The following is a 20,842-nucleotide window of genomic DNA, read 5'->3' on the forward strand; positions in this document are numbered from 1 at the left end:
TGATAGCCAGGTGGCTTCTGAACAAGAGCTTACCTGGTGAAATAAAAATAGAAATAAAAATAGAAGTATCCATGCTCAAACAGGCTGCTCTGCGGGGCCTATCCAAGTTGCTGCAAATCACATGCCTTTTAATTAACTTTCATCATTATAGAACAAAAACAAAGATCCCAATATAGCCTTAACAGACTATAGGGGCAAGTGCTGTTAGCGAGCACCTATGAAGGCCGGAATGGTACACGAGGGGGTGGGTGGCCAGCACCACGCCCGACCGCCTTTGTCTCCCCAGTGGCGATGTTTACACAGCGCACCAGGTACTCATTTGCGGCTGAGTCGACCTAAGGGATGCCCAAGACCGGTTCAGATAATCGTCACTGGTGTTGGCCTTGAGCGGGAATCGAACCCGTGTCGCCGGGTTCATAGCGCAGCGCGCTAACCGCTACACTACCGCTCCCCATTATATAACACACATATACACACGCGTGCACGCGCGTACAAGTGTGTGTATGCGTGTGTCTCTTCCAGCCGCTACTGGCAGATTAATCAGGGCTGGGGCTGAGCCCCGCGTGTGCTTGCGGGACGAGGGATGACGGGACGAAACCCGCCGCGACCCGCGGACAGGCTTGCCTCCCCCAGATAAGGGAGCGTGCGTTTCTCAAGAACGCCTCTATCAGGCAGACATCACTCGTTGGGCAACGTGCATTGTCACTCAGGGCTCTTCCCTTTTTGATCAGAGTAAATAAGCCCCCACCACCCCCTCGCTCACCCACCACCTACTCTCCCTCCTTCCCCCCCCCCCAACATCAACCACTGTATTCTTGGTTCTTTCTGTAAAGTCACGTAGAATGGAAATAATAAAATAATACTAATAAAACATAATAAAATAATTATCACGACGTCATTCAGACTGTCGTCTCGACAGACCTGTTCTTCACCTGAGGACGGCTGCTTGCGTTGTGGCCGAAACGTCGTGAGAATTATTTTATTATGTTTTATTTGTATTATTTTATTATTTCCATTCTACGTGACTTTACCGAAAGAACCAAGAAGATGAATCCCTGCAGTCACGAAAGCTTTAAATCGAAATTTAATTATTTTATTATGTTTTATTTTTATTATTTTATTATTTCCCTTCTACGTGACTTTACCGAAAGAACCAAGAAGATGAATCCCTGCAGTCACGAAAGCTTTAAATCGAAAAATGTGTGCTGAACTTCTTTCGCACCATATATAACCAACCGTGCTAATCGGAGGTGCGGAAAGATCCCGCCCGCCCCCCTCCCTGTATAGCCTTAACAGACTGTTGGGGAAAGTGCTGTGAGCGAGTAGCAGCACCTATGCAGGACGGCAGGGCACAGCTATCGATCGAGGGTCGAATTCGAACCGTGTGTGATCGGCATCGCGCTCGCTGAAGGTGTTGATGCCTTCAGCGAAGTCGTGTACTGTATACACGCAACTGCGCACAATTCTGTGAGTCACTTGTAACTGCTTTGTCGTTACTTATTGCCAATTATAAACCCATACTATTGTCCGATCATTTCATAGAATCCCTGGCACGTAATAATATGCTACACAGTGGCAGTGGGGGTCGCAAAATGCCAATTTATTACTAATAAAACCCAATGATCCGATCGAAATTAGGGATTTCGATCGGATCATTGGGGGGGCAACATGCCACCCCCCCCCACTGGCTCTGCCAGTGCTCACCACTATTTGATTAACCGTTTCCAAATTCACTGCATTCAAGTAATATGGGCACATCCTTTCATATGCCCTGGAAAGGAAGTGTTTATCACACCATAAATCTTGGTTTTGTAAATCTCAAGGCTGGGACTTTGTCAAATGAAGCGACAATCCCAATGTAAAGTGACGTGTTTATGTCTGTAGCCATTGGTCACTGGGGCTGAGGCCTTCAACTCATCGATCACACTCGATAACCAGGTTCAATCGCAACCGGATCTGTGTGACTCTACGGGTCTCTATGTAATGATATGTCTCAATACAAATCAATTGGTCTCTATGCGAGTCTACGTGAATTTTACACGAGCCTGTGGTTTTCTATGCAAGTCTATGTATGGCTATCTATGCTTAAAGGTCTATTTTTTGCATTTATGTATGTGTGTTGAACTTCTTTCACACCGTACGCAGCCAACAAACTAAACACAACAGGCAGTTCCAAAGAAATGAATTTACAATCTAAATTTAAAAGTGCATAGCTCCAGTGGCTTCCCAATATCGGAAGGAAGAGCTTTCCAGATGGCCGCAGAAGCGCATCTGAAAGCGCCACGTGATGCGGTGACCGTCTTTGTTCGATGGCCAGCCAAAAGCCGCTGCTGCGAGTTCGCGTGAGGGTTTGCGCTCAATCTAGATTTGAAGTTTTCGTGACTGCAGGGATCCATACTCTTTGGTTTTTTCGGTAAAGTCACGTAGGTAGAAAAATGCATCAATTAAATCACGACGCTTCGATCGCAACACAAGCAATCGTCATCAGGTGGGAAAACCACAGCAAGAACATTTTTTGCCGAAGTGTTTTTTTGCTGAAGGTTTACGCTCTTCGACGGGATCAGCTAGGTGTTGCGTGGTTCATTTTGCGTCAATCGCAAATACTTTATATGCGTCTCCATATAAAGTACATGGGCCTCTTCGTAAGTTCATGGACTATGCAAGTTATCGGCGAGCAGGCTGAAAACCCATCAACCCACTAAGCTTCGAACCCAGTTTAATCCCAACTCGGTCTGTGCGAGTCTAAGGGTCTCAAACATATATCTGCACGCATGCTAAAAGTGTCACCCATCCTGGCCGGGTCCCCATTGAAAAGGAGCTTGTTGGCTCGATGGGCCTCACGATATTCATTAAACTGACCGACTGCACGTGTGTCAGTCTCTACGCGAGCCTACTTGCAGCTGCGCAAGTGCGTTGGTCTCTTCGTGAGTCTACGTATCGCCGGGAAAGTGTGTCAAAGAGAGTCTTGCAAGCCCTACGGCAACCGGGCTGATACCGTCAACTCGTCAACAGTCGGGGACCCGGCCTTATTCCTAAAAAAACAGGATTCTAACCCAGGCTCTCAATTTCCACGTGATAAGCCACTTTGCTGAGCTATCACTTGCAGCCTGGTTGCTACTGAAAAATACGTTAATGCCTCAGTGGGCTTTGCTTTATAGGATGGGGATTCGTATTATTGGTTCTTTCGGTAAAGTCACGTAGAAGGGAAATAATAAATTAATAAAAATAAAAAACAATAAAAATTCTCACGACGTTTCGACTGCAACACAAGCATTCATAATCAGGTGTGGAATTGCTATGGATTTCACACCTGATGATGATTGCTTGTGTTGCAGACGAAACGTCGTGAGAATTTTTAATTGTTTTATATTTTTATTATTTAATTATTTCCCTTCTACGTGACTTTACCGAAAGAACCAAGAACATGAATCCCTGCAGTCACGAAAGCTTTAAATCAAAAGGATGAGGATTGTTTCGTTTTATTTTGTACGTGTTTGGGTGATTTACCTTTCTTGTACTTTGCACCCTTATCGTGTTTTTGTACTTCCTTTTGGCGTCATCTGGTCGAACACCATATGAGACTAGGCTCTAAAGAAAGCTGTCTCTGGTGTGGACCAATCAGTTTCAAAGACAATGCATAAATTATCAGAGTATTGTTTTTTGTTTGCATTTGACTGCAAGAATTGTGGTTAATGTAAGCATGATCCCTTGCAAAATGTGTCAGTTTTGTTGCCAGAAACAAGGGGAAAAACCCTATTAGTAGTGTTTTCGTACTGTTTGTTGTTGTAACGTACTGAACCCGTGTCCCGACTGGACATCTGTGAAAAAAGAGCTTTGGAGCTCATCGAATTCCTCCAGCAGTCGACATTAATATTCTGAGTGGTGGCTCTGTGTCTCTGACTCCAGTGTCATTGCCCTGGGCACACGGGGCCACCGTTCTTGTTCAATCAAGCGTGCAGACTGCGACCCATCCATTACGAATGTGATCCGAAACCGGAAGAGACACCTGCGGTTAGATTGAGGACGTGGGAAACAGAACCAGGAAAACAAAAACTTGGTAGACAGGAATGAAATCTTGTATGCATCCAAATCGGCGGCAGTATGTATCGGGGCAGGTCAACAAGAAACAATAGAAAAACACGACTGAGGTGCAAATTATAAGAAAGGGAAGCAAATCACAAAAAATAAAACAAATAAAACTGAACTATTTTATCCGACCAGGTGAAGCCCACTTAGCTATTAAACTTATTTTCAGAAGGAACCTGGCCACAGATGATAGCTCAACGAGGTGGCGGCATATCGTCATGTGGACATTTTTACAGCAGCCAAATAATCTAAACAGTCTAAACGCACGTGCAGAACCTAGCTGCTGCCCAATGTCGAGGTCTGCCTGCTGGCCTACGCCGAGAGGGCATCAGCAGGCAGAGAGATAAGTAGTACTAATCACATACCTGCATTTCCCATAAATATGCTAAATTCCTCTTGATATGCACATTCTTTTGTCAAGGCGCCCTTCCCCCCCTTCCAACCCAGCTTAAATATACGCTCCGAGCGTGGTGGTGTTTCATTCAGACGCTGTCTCCCCGACAGACCTGGTCTTCACCTGAGGACGGCTGCTTGCGTTGTGGCCGAAACGTCGTGAGAATTATCTTATTATGTTTTATTTTATTATTTTATTATTTCCATTCTACGTGACTTTACCGAAAAAACCAAGAAGACAGGCAGAAATAGTTCGTGGAGTTTTGAGATTCTTCCACTGAAAGAGCCCAGACTACGGCGAGCGGTTTCCCGCATGGTCCAACGGCCATCTCCCGTAAACAACGTGACGTGGCGATGCCGTGTACTCACCAGGGCGCAAACACGTGAACTGTGTCTCCGTTGCGCATCTTCAGGTGCTTGACGGCGTCTTTCGCGAAGAGGGCAAAGACGGTGTTGTCCGCGAGCGGCCCCGACGAGGTTTGCTCTCGAAAACCGTCATCGTGCCCACGTTGTTGCTTTCCCACATCTTCGCATCTCCCTCCTCCTCCTCCACTTTCCACTTCCTTCGAATCCAGATCCGGTCCATCGCGCCGACAGTTCCGGGGCGACCTCGTTGAACCCGGGTCCGGAACGCGTGCCAAGCCGACCTTGCTTTGCGATTCCGAAACCGTCGCCGCCAATTCCCCGACAGTTGACGTCCCTTGTGGTCGCGCACCTGCTTCTGATTTTTCCTGCTCTGAGTCTGCGGCGCCCGTAGAGAAGAGAGCTTGCCGCGGCGACATGAGTCTGCAGGTGGTCACGAGCAATGAGCATTCCGTGTGCTGCGTGAGGATACGCAGTTTCAAAGGTGCTCCCCTCTCCTCCTCGTCCAAGGAGACTGTGAAAATATAAGTCAAGGTGCCTAAATTATTTCTTACGTCAAATAAGGATTTTTTTTTCTTCTTTTATTTATTCATTCTCTGGAGACCAGCAAAGATCGATGATCGATGTTTGGTCGCCGCGTTGATGGCATATCGTCGTGATTACTCACTTAACAACAGAGTGGGCCGTGTGAAGGCTGCTGCCATCTTTGTTGACACCCACCTCCCGTTTACAGCCCGGAGGCGGTGGTGACAATTCAATATCCCTACGGTGGGGTCGAGTCTATGCACAGGACAACCGCTGTTGATCTTCCCACGAGGCGGTACTCATTTTACCTAAGCTGGAGGGATGATGGGCTTAGGCAACCACCCCCTTTCCCCGCCCCCCACCCTCTCCAAAATAACCGTGTCACCTGACCCGACATCAAGGTAACAGCCAATCAGATTGAAACTCGACACGAACCATTACAGATTCGGTGATTCCAATCCTATCCTGCTTCTACTACTCAAGACAACGCGATACCAACAACGGTGTAACATCTTCTTGGTTCTTTCGGTAAAGTCACGTAGAATGGAAATAATAAAATAATAAAAATAAAACATAATAATTATTTACTATTTTATTATTTCCATTCTACGTGACTTTACCGAAAGAACCAAGATGATGAATCCCTGCAGTCACGAAAGCTTTAAATCGAAACGGTGTAACAGTTAAAAACAACGAGTGCAAACGCACCTCCGACGCATACCAAGTCGCAAGTTGGTCGGTCTGGTTTTTGGTTTGGCGTTGAACTTTCTTACCCGCTGACGCCGCCGCAGACGCGCAGGCGCGGTGATGGTGGCGCCAAAACACGATGGAAGATTTCTCCCGGCACTGAAGCCTCCAAGCTCTCTCTGCCAGGCCTCCCCTGCCCCATGGACAACAAAAAAGACAGAGAGCAGTGCCCGTCGCATGACTGGCGTCAGGGTCCACGCCTCTGCCAAAATTTGAACGATTACACCGTGAGTTACTCAGTTGGGATCACAACAACAACCGCCATTTGCCACCAAGTGGCGGTGACGTCAGCACGGCACTTGTGCCAGGCTAGTTGCACTTTAAGGCCACGTGAAGTGTAGAACGCCCGCTGGCAGGAGGTCATGGGACAGACCCAGTTGCCATGGATGGGTTGTCACTAAGATGAGTGGCCGATGCACCATCTTTGCCCACTAATATGCCAACTTGCTTTGTTTTAGCCGCCCAGCGCTCCGCTCGTTGTTGTGAGCGTCGCTCCCCCGCCCTCCGCTGTTGCTGGAGGGCGACTGCCTCCAACTGCCCAGTAGGGTCCTTCACGAGCCTCCTCCACAGAGGCCGATCTTGACACCGCTGGTACCAATTATTACAAAGTCCACTCAGCTCCACATCCTCTCGCACTACATCACTCCATCTCTTTTTAGTCCGTGCCTCGCCCGTTTAGTTGGGATCACTCCCACACACAGCAAATCAGCATCTCAAAATGCCGCTGAATTTGCAAAGCGTGCAGTCTTCGCATACCGAGAGAAATCACAGACAAGTGCTTGGGAAGGGCAGCCAGCACCAGCGCCAAACAGTCGCCCAAGCTCTGTAGTCCTATATGGTGATTGCTGGACCAACCCGATTAACGCGCGGTCTATATGTGTGGGAGGAAACCGGAGTGACGAATTCGTGGAGTTTCGCGTTAATCTGTGGCACACGGGCCCAATGGTGACATCTGGTGGCGTGGCAGGAGAGTGCGTGCACAGGGGTTACCTACCGTTGCATGGCGAGAAGTTCACAAAACCCGTTTTAAATATTCTTCCATTAGGGAACAGCAGCAGTGGCAAGCAGCAGTAGCAACCAGCAGCAAGCAGCAGCAGTAGCAATCAGCAACAAGTAGCAGTACCAGCAGTAGCAAGCAGCAGCAGTAGCAAGCAGCCACAGTAGCAAGCAGCAGCAGTAGCAATCAGCTACAAGTAGCAGTACCAGCAGCAAGCACCAGCAGTAGCGAGCAGCCACAGTAGCAAGCAGCAGCAGGAGCAAGCAGCAGCAGGAGCAAGCAGCAGCAGGAGCAAGCAGCAGCAGGAGCAAGCAGCAGCAGTAGCAACCAGCGGCAAGCAGCACCGACAGTAGCAACAGCAAAGCAGCAGGAATAGTAAGCAGCAACAAGCAGCAATAAATATGAACGGCAGTCACAACAGCAAGCAGTAGCAGCAGCAAGCAGCAATAGCAAGTAGCATCAGTAGCAAGCAGCAGCAGCAAGCGGCAGCCAGCGACATGAGCAAACATAACACGAGCAAGGGGGAAAAAAAAGAATCCGTCCGTTGACCTTTGACCCTCACCGGAGGAATCGCTTCTTGCCTGCGGAGTCCTGCAGCTCGGCGCAAGCACCGTGCTCTCCCCCCGCCGCCCCCTCGTCGTCCGGCGGCGTCCGCATCATCTCCAGCCACTCGCTCACACGCCTCCGGGGAGGACCCGCCGGGGCGTCGGCGGAGAGGGGTGCCGAAACGGTGGAGCCGCGGCCACCGTGAGTCTCCTCTTCATCATCGTCAGTATCGTCGTCGTCGTCGTCCGAGGCGAACTGAGTGATCGTAATGGCAGCTCGGCACTGTTCACACAGAACGGCTCCGCCGGTAAGTTTTGAAAGTTGTCGAGGTTTGATAATTGTTTTTTTACCCTTCAAGGACAGTGCATACATTATCAGAGTTATGTTTTTTGTTTGCATTATGACTGCAGGTATTGTGGTCTATTTAAACATGACTCCTTGTAAAAAAAAGGTGTCAGTTTTGTTGCCAGATAGAAGGGTAAAAAACCAATTATCATATTTTTTACTGGCAAATGAGGTTCCAATGGTATAATGGTCGAGGTTTGTTTTGCTGCAGCCAGGTGAGAACTCGACAGACCAGGGCTGGACTCGAGTTTGCACGGGCGTTCTAGTGGTAACGTTGTCGAAATTTGTATATTTCGGACCCTGACCGTCTTGCAACTGGCATCGTGAAGATCTTTAAGATCCACTGCGTGCGAAGCAGATGGCGCGTGGTATTTTTCCGGTCATTTCACTCGGCGGTATTAACCAGGGCGGCTGCTGGGTTCGAACCGCGAAACTCTGCAGAAAACGGCGAATGCGCAACCGTGGGGGGCACGTCACCGTCCCCAGCAGGTGTGGACACGTCCGTTCCTTCTTCGCGAATCGTTTACGATTCTTAGCTCTTGCAAAAGATTATCCAAAATATAAGTATACTTTCGTATTCATGTTGAACTTTTTTCAAACCGTACGTAGGCAACCGTGCTAATCGGAGGTGCGGGGAAGGATAACCAATGAATGAGTGGGTGAGTGAGTGAGTGAGCGAGCTAGCGAGTGAACGAGTGAGTAGATGAGTAGGTGAACGACTGAATGAGGGTGGCGTGGACAAGTAAACAGGTGAGTTGTAATGGTAGGTTTTTACCCTTTTAACCGGTACAAAACTGACACCTTTATTCAAGGAATCATGTTTGCAATGACCACAACACAAGTAGTCAATAAAGCAAACAAAAAGAAGCAACTCTGATAAGGATAATAATATGCACTGTCCTTGAAGTTGATTGGCCCACACCCGAGACGGCTTTCTTTAGAGCCTAATCCCCATTGGTGTAGGGCCAGATGACACCAGAAGGCGTACCAGTTAAAAGGGTAAAAACCTACCATTATATTTTGCCACTGGTAAAAGAGATCTCATAGTGTAAAGGTGAGTTGTAATGTATGTATGTTGAACTTCATTCGCACCATACTAATCGAAGGTGTGGGGGGGAAGGACAACAAACCAAATATAAAAAAACAGTTCTAAAGAAATGAGTTTACAATGTAGATGATTTAAAAGTGCATAGCTTCCAGTGGCTTCTTAATATGAGAAGGAAGAGCGTTCCAGACGGCCGCAGAAGCGCATCTGAAAGCACGCGATGCGGTAAACCATCTTTGTTCGATGGCTAGCCAAAAGCCGCTGCTGTGCGGATAACCGGAATCCTCGTGGCCATTCGGAACTCGCTGTGGAGGAAAGCGGGCAAATCGATCAAAGGGCTCCTCAAAATCTTGCAATAAAAACCAGCGGCAAGCGGATGTGTGTCGTAATGACGCGCGTGATGTCATCAGAGTCGTGTCGGCTCAAGATGTACCGCTACTACTGCCGCCCTTTAGAACACTTCCGAGGACCAAAGTTAAGCGTTGCGAAGTGTTACACGGCCCGCGCAAATGTGCATCGTGTTCCTTGTGTTTTTGTCATTTTGCAAACGTGTCTTGAGACTGGACAGCATGTAGCGCGCTACGTAAATTTAAATTGTTGTTGTTGTTGTGATTGTTGTGGTTGTTTGCCTGGCTGACCGGTAACGGGCGGAGTGTGGGGCTGCTGTCGAGGCTGTGTTCGGAATCAACGATGTCAAACTCCGCCAGGGGAGAGTCCAAGGGGAGAGCGTAGTCCGACTCCACAGACTCGATGTCTTCTGAGCAGCAGGGAATAAGCAAGCGTTGCCTTCGTGATATAAACCAGCGACATCACCTCACGGAGCCCAAGACTTCATATCACACAACCCGCAACGTCATTTAACACGACCCGCAACTAAACCCTTGTCCATTCCGAGACATCTGCAAGTTGCAGGGTGGGTGTCCCGTTCACCGCTGAATCTCGGAACACGCAAGCGGTTAGCGGTCATTTTATTGAGTGGCGCAACCCCGTTGTTTTTAAAGGCATTGTGCTCACCGTTGAAAACTGTAGCGACACGACCACACTCTACGATAACTGGCACCAAGCCGTGCCCCACGCCCTCACGCATGGCCTTGTGGGAGGCTTGGTTCGTCTTCTGACATGAAGACGTACCGATAAAGTTATGTTATTTATTTTAATAACAAAAAATTCTTCTGATTTTGTTTCGATGGCATGTTGTCATTGGAAGGAAAACTGATGACGTGCATATACCATGATGACGTACCAATGAAGTACTGTTATTATTATTTTTCTTCCAAATCAGAAGAAAAACGGATGACATACACGTACGTACCGTACGTCATCGGAATGGGAAAAGATGAATTTCACACGACCCGCAACTTCGTGTCCACCAACCCCCGACCCCAACCGCACGGACTTACCGTCGTCGTCCGTCGCAGGCCTGTGCACGCTGCGGCCGTAGGCTACGGCCTGCGCTGCTCCCAGCCGCTGCTCGGCCACCAGCGAGCCGGCCCCGACGCGCCCGCGTGAGCGGCGGCGGATTGCGACATCGGCATCCGGCGACTCGTCACACGAACCGCTGCTGGTGCCGGGGCTGGAGATGATGGCATCCGCGTCGCCTTCATGAGCGGTGCGGGGAGAGGGGGGGCGGGCGGAAGGGAGAGGGGGGGAGGGGGCATGAGCTCCAAGTGGATTCTGCTGCGGTAGGACAGGCTGTGCGAGGGTGCTTCTAAATCTTCTTGGTTCTTTCGGTAAAGTCACGTAGAAGGGAAATAATAAAATAATAATAATAAAACATAATAAAATGTTTTCTTTTTATTATTTTATTATTTTATAATGTTTATTTTATTATTTTATTATTTCCCTTCTACGTGACTTTACCAAAATAACCAAGAAGATGAATCCCTGCAGTCACGAAAGTTTTAAATCGGTGCTTCTAAACTTATCAAGCATGTTCGTAACAGTCAATATTTTGATTCGTATCTTGATTTTTTTTTGGGGTTGGATCGTGCAATGTGGCCAAATTTGCGTCATTAAGCCCCCCCCCCTCCGTCACCCGACACAGCTGACCAAGTGAAACTGTCACGTACGCAAAGAGAAAGAAAAATCGCAAAGTTACCCTCGCTCTCTCCTGAAGCCCTCTCGTTGTGGGCAGCGGCCCTCAACATTGGCATCATTAGCTCCTGGACATATTGCCCAATGCAAGAAGAGCATAGTCTATGGGCTATGTGAATCTATGGGAAATGTGAGTCTACAGGCCATGTGAGTATATGGGCAATGTGAGCCTATGGGCAATGTGAGTCTACGGGCCATGTAAGTCTATGGGCAATGTGAGCCTATGGGCAATGTGAGTCTACGGGCCATGTAAGTCTATGGGCAATGTGAGCCTATGGGCAATGTGAGTCTACGGGCCATGTAAGTGTATGGACCCGAAAGTAAAACGACACCAACTCTCTATCTCTCTCTCCTGAAGCCCTCTCGTTGTGACCAAGAGAAGACCTTCACATTGGCCAACGAGCTCCTGAACAATATATTATTGCTGTCGCCATCACGCGCAAGAATCATCATCACGATCTATGGGCAGACAGCCCACAGGTGTCCACTACAGATCGTCACTTTCCTCTGTCTTGTGCCAATATGCTCATGTAGTGCACAACCTCCTGGCACCAGTTTCTTATGTCGTGGTCAAGCCATTCTCTGTCAGGTCTTCCTCTCTTTCCGCAGATGAACATGTATATCGCCTGATGGTGCTGGTTGTAATTACTAGCGAAACGTCGTTCTCGAATTGTAAACGTTGTGGTGGGTTTACTCTCCAACACACCGTTGTGCTGAACTAGTAACTCATTGGCGCTTCGTTTCCGTGACAAACCTTACTGATTGGCCGCGTCCGGTCGTGGCGGGTTTAACAAAACATATTTGCGCGATCTAACCCAAAATAAACTCTGTTATGGATAATATTGGTCGTGAAAGCCCACTACTACTACGTGTTAAGCTGAGGGTGAGAACGCTGCGGTGCCGTGCTCCGTGTGTGCACCTCACCTGGCAAGCAGCGCTGCAGCTTTGTGAGACACCTTGCCACCGGCTTCCACGATTTCCAGCTCGCCTGCCCAACGAAAAAAAAAATCAGTTTAGCCGCACCAGATTACGTCGTCTTCTCCATCGTCGGCTGCGATCTGTCAACCGCTGGGTTCACCGCAGGTCGTCACCGTCAGCCGTGGACCCACCCGTCTATCCGTCCACTTCCCCAAGCGGTCATCATCTCCGGTCGTTCCACGATGGAAGTTATTTGCCGGCGATGTTGCTACCGCTGTCGCTACAGTGGTGATGATGCGCAAGCACGAATAACAAAATCTAAACTCGAACACGTTCCTCAATAACGCCGTGGCCTTTAAAGGAAACTATCAGAATCAGAATATTTATTTAGACTGGAGGAATCCGATGAGTTACGAAGCTCTTTTTCACAGGTGTCCAGCAGCGGTAGGTAAGAACATTACAATGACCACGTAAGGCCCGCTGAGCTATTAGCTTCTTTTTCAGAAGTGACCCTGCCACAAATAACAGCTCAACGAAGCGGTTTATCGCGTAGTCAAATACCCTAAACGCGTGACGTTGATTCTAAATGTAGAGGGAAAAACTGGAAGGACCCGGAGAAAAAAAATCCACGCGAGCACGGCGAAGAGAGGCACGCAAACTCCAAATATACAGGTGCCAGGGGTCGGGATCGAACCCACGAACTCCGACATACAAGGCGGCAAGTCGTGTGAAATGAAGGAGGGGCGGTCTTACTGGATGGGCGACGTCGGCTGACGTGAAAGCGTCGCCGCAGCGCGCCCAAGACTCGTGCAGCCGCGCGACGTTTGGCGGTCTGCCTCCTCCCCGCACCACCACCTCATCCTCCTCCTCCGCCGTGAGTCTGCGGTCCTCCGCGCGCGAGCTGCCCGATGGGAACGGGACATCCTCCCAGGAACGCTCCTTGCGCTGGACGGTGGAGGTGGGATTAAATGCGAAGACGAAGATTAGCCTGCAGTAGGCTGAAGGGGCAAGAGATGTCAGCGAAGCACACACGTGTATGAAATTACAAAGACACAATCACAAACGCGCATGTAAACCCTGTACATGATCGCACACACACGAACAAAGACAAAGATCCCCCGTATTGCCTTAACAAGAGTTTTGGGGCAAGTTCTGTTAGCAAGCGCCTATAAAGGCCGTTACGGCACACGACGGAGGGTGAGTGAACCAGCACCACGCCCAGCCTCCTTCGTCTCCCGAGTGGCGATGTTCACACAATCGGCCGAGTCGACCTAGAGGAGACCCAGGACTGGTTCAGATAATCGCTGGCCACGAGTGGGAATGGGACTTGGGTCGCCTGGTCCGTAGTGCACTAGGCACTACGCCGCTGATCCCCGCACAACGATCGCCGTTCACTACGAAGTGCACCTTGAGGTCACGTGAAGTGTGGAAGGGCTCGCTGGCAGGAGCTCATGGGACAAAACGTTCTTAAACTTCCATTGCTCTCCTCAAAGACAAAACCTGCAAGTGTGTTCAGCTTAGGATGCGATATGACCCAGAGGTGGCAGTACAGTAGTGGATTGTGAAGCTTTGGAGAGCAGTCATGCAGTGTAGATTTGAAGTTTTCGTGACTGCAAGGATTCATACTCTTAGGTTCTTTCGGTAAAGTCGCATAGGGATAAAATAAATGAAATCACGCCCCGCCCCCACACTCTCTATCCTTGGCTCCTCCTCCCTCCCTCATCTATTTAACCCCTTGCACCCAAAACGTCGTGATTTAATTTATTTTATACATACGTGACTTTACCGAAAGACCCAAAGAGTATGGGGTCATGCAGTGGTTAACGCACTTCGCTACGAAACCTGCGACCCGATTATCCGAACCGGTCCTGGGCCTCCGCTAGATCGACTCCGTTTCAAATGAGTGCCTCGTGCGGTGTGTAAACATCGTCACTAGTGAGACAAGGAGCGGCCGAGTGTGGTGCCGGCCACCCACACCCCTATCAGTACTTGCCGCAAGAGTCTGCTAGGGATATGTGGGATGTCTTGTTTGTGAAGCTTTGCGTGTTTTATCCCCGTATGCCTGCTGGGTTTTCACCGGGTCCTCCAATGTTCAAGTATTGGTACAAAAGAAAAATAATCAATTCTTGAAACAAATCAACCAGAACATCTTCAAATAAAAACGCGATGAAGCACCTTCCTGAGAAAAAAGTCATGGGACTCAGTGTGGCTTTCCTGGATAAATAAGCAATCATTATTTATGATTATTTACAGAACAGACCGTGGAACGATAACGATTAAAAGGACCGATTCACAAGTACGGCCGCAGGCGTCATCACAGCGACACACTCCTCAATCATCTGGCTCAACCACCTCAATATGAAGTGACGGACGCTGCTCTACATCCAACATGAGCCGCACAAAGAAGAAGACGACGACTGGGGCGGAATCAACACAGCACCGATGTTGAGTTTAAATAAACCCTCGCTGCGTCAACACAAGGAGGCGAGGGTTGGTGGATCACGCAGAGGTTATTGAAACTCCACTGCGTATTCTTAGGTTTTTTTCGGTAAAGACACGTAGGTAAAACATTAAAATTAATGAAAGTAAAATAAAATAAAAATCACGACGTTTCGGAGGCAACACAAGTCTCCGTCATCAGGTGGGACCGTCACAGCCAGATTTGCTGCATCAAGTGAGGCAATGATTCAAGATGTAATCCCTTAAAAGCAAGTTGAGGGGGGAGGAGAGGAGGGGGGGAGCTCATCAGAATGTGGTAGCCAATGAATGGAACGTATCGGGAGGGAGGGGGGCGGGGCTCAAAGACGGCACGACGTGCCCCCCCTCTCCTCCCCCCTCAACTTGCTTTTAAGGGATTACATCTTGAATCATTGCCTCACTTGATGCAGCAAATCTGGCTGTGACGGTCCCACCTGATGACGGAGACTTGTGTTGCCTCCGAAACGTCGTGATTTTTATTTTATTTTACTTTCATTAATTTTAATGTTTTACCTACGTGACTTTACCGAAAAAACCTAAGAATATGAATCCTTGCAGTCACGAAAGCTTCAAATCTAGAATCTCCACTGCGTAGTCTGCGAGGTGGCCGGGAGATGGCAGCACACAGCAGGAGGGAATGAAGCTTCACGAACCCATCTGTAATGCGTACATTTGAACATTATTTTCCGCCTGTGTGTGTGGTGGGGTTTCCTCCGGGTCCTCCGCTCTCCTCCCACACGAAGCCAATGTCCCATTCAGGTCAATAAGTCTGTGCTCTCCAATCTCCTGGGTGAAAACTGGGCTAGGTTTTTTGCCCAATCCTGGCTCGCCGGCTCAAGAACGTAACGAGTAGCCAGGCGGTGGTGGTGATGGCTATGCACGTGGCTGCCTGTAACCCAGCACTGTGGAGGCAGCAGCGAGGGCTGATGGACCACCAAACACAGATGTCGTGAAACTCCCTTTTTCCCGTGGGTGTCGTGGAGAGGGCCCGTGATACCCCGGCTCGCCGGGAGAAGGCGGCGCAGCAGAGTGTGGACTACATCTGTTCCATCTGTGTGGGATCGCGTTTTGCACCCTCGCACGTGTGGGTTTTCTCCGGGTGCTTCTTCCTACATTTATTAATCGTCCGAAAAAACAGTAAACCGCTCGCCACCGCGGTGTTAACCTGACGGGAAGCTGCTTCTCATCGATTACAGAGTGTTGGGCTGGGTTGAGGTGGCTAGGAGATGTCAACTACCTCGCCTCGTATGCACGAGGTCGTGGGTTCAATCTCAATCCTGACACCTGCTGCTGTATATTTGGAGTTCGCATTTCTCTCTCTCTCCCTGTGGTCGCGTGGATTTTTTTCTCCGGGCCCTCCGGTTTATCCCTCCACATTTACAATAAACATCGTGCGGTTTATGTGGCTGATCATATGTTCCACATGGGAAGCCACACTGCGTTGTGCCATCATACTGTACGTGGCCAGGTGGCTTCTGAAAAAGATCTATCCGGCCAAGTGGTCCTTACCTGGTGAAATAAAACATAGTTTAGCTTTAGTTTAAGAATACAAGTTTTTAGCTTACATGTATAAACACACTTTAATTGGCGGGGCGGGGGGGACATCTTAATATAGAGAGGACCGCGGAGCTTTGGAAATAATTGTTGTGCGGTGCCAGCTGACCGCCTGGTTCCTGCTGCTTTCCATCGCTGTGGTTCCTCGGCGACTGTGAGAGATGCAATTCTCACGACGAGTCACGCGATATGATCAAAATAATGCAATGAAAATAATACAATGCAAATGTTTAACACAAATAATAATTATAATGAAAATAATTATAATGAAAATTATTATAAATTTGCAATCTCCTTTCTATCGTATATGTGGGGAAACACAATTACATATGCCGTACACAAATATGGTCTTACAAGTGGCCACCCCACCGTAGCAACCAAGCCGAGGTAGAAATTCCACGTTACTCTGGCGGGTGCCAAGTCCGCTCCGCAAGTGACGACTTGCTGGGCGTATAGCTCGGCTAAACAATGGGCCAACGATGTCATTGTTTTATTGTTACATACCCCGCAGCGTGACTTCGACGACGAACATTGCGATGTTAAATCACAACTTCATGAAAACACTGAATGTTAAAACATCGCGTGAAGCGAGTTTAAGGACGTGTGGATTATATCGACCATGCCAATCGCGTGAACCTGACGAGAGTTCGTACACCTCGGATGTAAACCTCGCGCGGCTTCGCAGTTGTGAGGCGAACTTCCGTTACCTTCTTAGCAGGCATCGAAGCGCGAAAATGTTCAACTTTTAAAAGCTTTTAATGAATCGATCGGTGGGGCAGGGAGAGGGGGAGGTTTACATTTCCCAGTTCACATCAGCGGCGCAAAGGGGGCGCACCCAATCAGACGGCGGCGTTGGTTCGTCACGTGCAGCCGCGTGGGCCAATGGGAAGCGAGGCCGTCGCGGATTTTTAAAGCGGTTGGCTTATGCGCTGTAGGGAATGTGGGAAGGTGACGGGAGGGAACGTGACGTCATCTGGAGGGACATTTAAATGAAAGGGGGGGGGGGTGCAGCGGTTAGCGCACTGTGTGTGTGTAGGGAGTGGTGGTGTAGTGGTTAGCGCACGGTGTGTGTAGGGAGCGGTGGTGCAGCGGTTAGCGCACTGTGCCTGTGTGCGGAGCGGTGGTGCAGTGGTTAGCGCACTGTGTGTGAGTGGGGAGTGGTGGTGCAGTGGTTAGCGCACTGTGTGTGTGTGTGGGAGAGCGGCGGTGCAGCGGTTAGCGTACTGTGTGTGTGTGGGGGGAGCGGCGGTGCAGCGGTTAGCGCGCTGTGTGTGTAGGGAGCGGTGGTGCAGCGGTTAGCGTACTGTGTGTGTGTGTGTGGGGAGCGGTGGTGCAGCGGTTAGCGCGCTGTTTGTATGTAAGGAGTGGTAGTGCAGCGATTAACGCGCTGTGTGTGTGTGTGTAGGGAGCGGTGGTGCAGCGATTAGCACGCTGTGTGTGTGTGTGTAGGGAGCGGTGGTGCAGCGATTAGCACGCTGTGTGTGTGTGTGTAGGGAGCGGTGGTGCAGCGATTAGCGCGCAGTGTTGAGGAAACGTTTATCGTTCTGTGCTACGGACCTGGCTATGACCCGAGTTCGATTCCCGCTCACGGCCACCAACACCGGTGACGATTATCTGAACCGGCCCTGAGCCTCCTCTATGTCGACTCGGCCTCAAATGAGTACCTGATGCTGTGTGCAAACATCGCCGCTCAGGGAGACAAAGGCGGTCGGGCGTTGTAATGGGACACACCACCCAATCTTGTGCAATGCCGGCCTTCGTAGGTGCTCGCAAGCACGACTTTCCCCTGCAGTCTGTTGAAGGCTATATCAGGGGGATCTTTGTCTTGTTGGTTTAGGGGCCGTCCATAAATGACGTCACGCGATTTTGGACGATTTTTGACCCCCCCCGCCCCTCGTCACACGGCGTCACAAAAAGTCAGACCCCCCCCCCCCTCAAATATAACGTCACAAAGCTCTGCCCCCCCCCCCCCAAAAAAAAAAACATGCTTCAAATCGCTTTAAACTATTGTCATTGTAGTGCGTATTAAATGTGCCCCTGCACTCTGATGTTGTAGGAGAAAACATTCATTACAAAGTCTATTTAATTAAGTAGAACGTGTTGTCTATATTTATTTAAAGTTGCGCATTTTGATGTGACGTCACATTTCTCAACCACCCCCTCGTCACACATCGTCACAAATGTCTGACACCACCCCCCCAGGTGCGTGATGTCATTTATGGACGGACCCTTATCGTAAGCCGGACATGGGTAAGCCATACATCGGGGTAAGCCGGACACAATATCTTGATACGTAAACATACATGAGCCTAAATTCGTATTTAAAGCTTTCGTGACTGCAGGGATTCATATTCTTGGTTCTTTCGGTAAAGTCACGTAGAAGGGAAATAATAAAATAATACAAATATTGGGGGTTTTTTCATTATTTCCCTTCTACATGACTTTACCGAAAGAACCAAGAATATATATATACATGAGCCTGTACATTGAATTAATATAACTATCAGAGAAACGTCGGATTCAATTGTTAAATGTGCGTGGATTGCTCTCCAGCATTACTCATGGTGAACCTACGGACTCATCAAGAGACCCATAGACTCACAGATAATCCACCAGACTCTGTAAGAGACCCATGTACTTGCATAGAGACCAACAGACTCATCAAGAGACCCATAGACTAACAGATAATTCATCAGACTCTGTAAGAGACCCATAGACTCACATAGAGTCCATCAGACTCATCAAGTGACCCATAGACTCACATAGAATCCATCAGACTCATCAAGAGACCCATGGACTTGCATAGAGACCAACAGACTCATTAACAGACCCATAGACTCACATAGAGTCCATCAGACTCATCAAGTGACCCATAGACTCATACACAGAGACCCACAGACGTAAAGACGTAGCATTACAGAGACCCATAGAGATTCGCAAGGGGACCCATCGTCTTCCATCTAGCCCAATCGTATCGTAGTGACCCACATACACATCAAGGCACCAACAGACGCATGCAGAGACCCACAGACTCACATTGGCCTAGCCACTGGGAGTGAGTCCAAGCTCATCCTTATCTCCGTCGACACGATTATCGCCGAGCTGGCATCGTGCGATATAAATATCGTGGTGGTATCGCCATATCGCGCGAGCCCAACTGTTTGCGCAGCGGCACGCCGCCTCGGCATGACTCGCCACCAGGCCAGCCGCTGAACTCCAGGTGAGGACAGTCGGGTGCAACGTGTTCCAGCAGAGAGCGGAGGGTGGGAGCGGAAGGAGGGAGGGGGGTGGGTGAGGAGGGAGGTGGTGCACGCTGGTTCTCTGGGGGGCAAGAATGACGGAGGAGATGAGAGGGGAGCAAAGTATTGAAAACAAATTTAAATGATGAACGAAGCAAAGTGCCGACTACACCGAGCATCTTCTTGTTTCCTCTGATCGTAAAAAATAGAGGGGAGAGGTGAAGATGGGGGAGAGAGGTGAGGAGGGGGAGAAGGGGGAGAGGAGGGGGCAGGGAGGAAAGAGGTGAGAGAGGGGAGCATGGGGGTAGAGGGGAGCCTGGGGGAGAAAGGGGAGCCTGGGGGAGATTTAAACAGGGGGGGGGGGGCACATAAAACAAAGCATAAAAAAAAGATGTAAGAGGGGAGAGAGGGTAGGAGGGGAGAGGGGGGAGGTGGGAGGAGGGGGGAGAGGGAAGGGGGTAGAGGTACACTTAAATGTTTTAAAATTGTACTTTTGGGAGGTAAAACTAAAGTTTGAGAAACCCTGCTGTCATTTTTCTGAAAAGTAATGGTTAACTGCCTTAAATAATCGTATCATGTTTTTTTGGAAGTTAAGTCTTGTCATTTAGAGAATGAATTTGTTTGCAATGTGTAATTTTAGAGAATAGTTAGCAGAATCAGTCACAGCAAGTTCATGTATTGGTTTCTTAAAATAACTATTTTACAACAAAAAAAGAGGGGAGAGAGGGTAGGAGGGGAGAGGTGAGAGAGGGTAGAGGTGAGGATGGGGGAGAACGGAGGAGTGGGGAGAGAGGGGAGGAGGGGAGGAGTGGGGAGAGAGGGGAGGAGGGGAAGGAGTGGGGATAGAGGTAAGAGGTGAGAGGGAGAAGCCACGCACACACATTTTTTTGGATATCACAGCTCAGTGAAGCTCCATGCATGCCTGGCCACGTGGCGGCTCTGTGCTTCGAGCGAGATCGCGTTTTGCAGTTCTCGGTAAAGTGATGCAACAGGCGTGAGTGTTGCATTGCGGGTAATAATTAATGCAGTCATTTAAAAAAAAAATGTGGCATAATGATGTCGGCAGTTTCTACAGCGCCGTTACGTGGTAAGCCATTACAAGCCCAAGGGGAACGTTGGGCCAAAGTTTGGTTCCAACCACATGTCAACGTTGGTCCAACGTTGGCCGGTAACGTTGTTCCAACGTTGGCCAGTAACTTTGGTCCAACGTTGGCCGGTGACGTTGTTCCAACGTTGGCCGATAACGTTGATCCACCCGTTGGAATGTGTATTGGGAGGGCGTTGATTAAAGAACACAACCGTGGAACATTGGCCGCTTTATTAGTCCATCGCGATGGCTAAATGCGACGTCGCGTCGCACGGGTAGCGAATGACGAAGTGGCGAGTCAAGGTGTAGATGACGCCAGAGACTCACGACTCGGACCGTGGGGCAAGAACGACAGAGGAGATGAGAGGGGGAGAGTGGGGAGGGGAGGGAGGGGGAGGTTTTGTGAAATTTTTCATTTAAAAAGG

General features: G+C 49.3%; 1 protein-coding gene across 6 annotated transcripts in view; it reads right to left on the bottom strand.

The window, feature by feature from the left end:
- SPIDR (scaffold protein involved in DNA repair) overlaps nucleotides 1–16,949 on the bottom strand; it is a 49,646-nt gene extending 32,697 nt beyond the window's left edge. For 3 of the 6 annotated variants that reach the window (XM_078613791.1, XM_078613792.1, XM_078613789.1), the window contains exons 1-8: nucleotides 16,799–16,947; nucleotides 12,813–13,004; nucleotides 12,066–12,129; nucleotides 10,448–10,645; nucleotides 9,686–9,804; nucleotides 7,674–7,939; nucleotides 6,141–6,247; nucleotides 4,849–5,356 (exon numbers count right to left, since the gene is read on the bottom strand). In XM_078613791.1, the coding sequence (XP_078469917.1) occupies nucleotides 4,849–5,356; nucleotides 6,141–6,247; nucleotides 7,674–7,939; nucleotides 9,686–9,804; nucleotides 10,448–10,645; nucleotides 12,066–12,129; nucleotides 12,813–13,004; nucleotides 16,799–16,813 (1,469 nt within the window). In that variant the 5' untranslated portion in view covers nucleotides 16,814–16,947. Of the gene's footprint in view, nucleotides 1–4,848; nucleotides 5,357–6,140; nucleotides 6,248–7,673; nucleotides 7,940–9,685; nucleotides 9,805–10,447; nucleotides 10,646–12,065; nucleotides 12,130–12,812; nucleotides 13,005–16,798 lie in introns of all 6 variants that reach the window. The other 3 variants (XM_078613794.1, XM_078613793.1, XM_078613790.1) reach the window with 2 other exon arrangements.
- Between the last annotated feature and the right edge of the window lie 3,893 nt (nucleotides 16,950–20,842).

This window comes from Lampetra planeri, chromosome 42 (assembly GCF_965212315.1).
Source record: "Lampetra planeri chromosome 42, kcLamPlan1.2.h2, whole genome shotgun sequence".
NCBI classification, from domain to species: domain Eukaryota; kingdom Metazoa; phylum Chordata; class Hyperoartia; order Petromyzontiformes; family Petromyzontidae; genus Lampetra; species Lampetra planeri.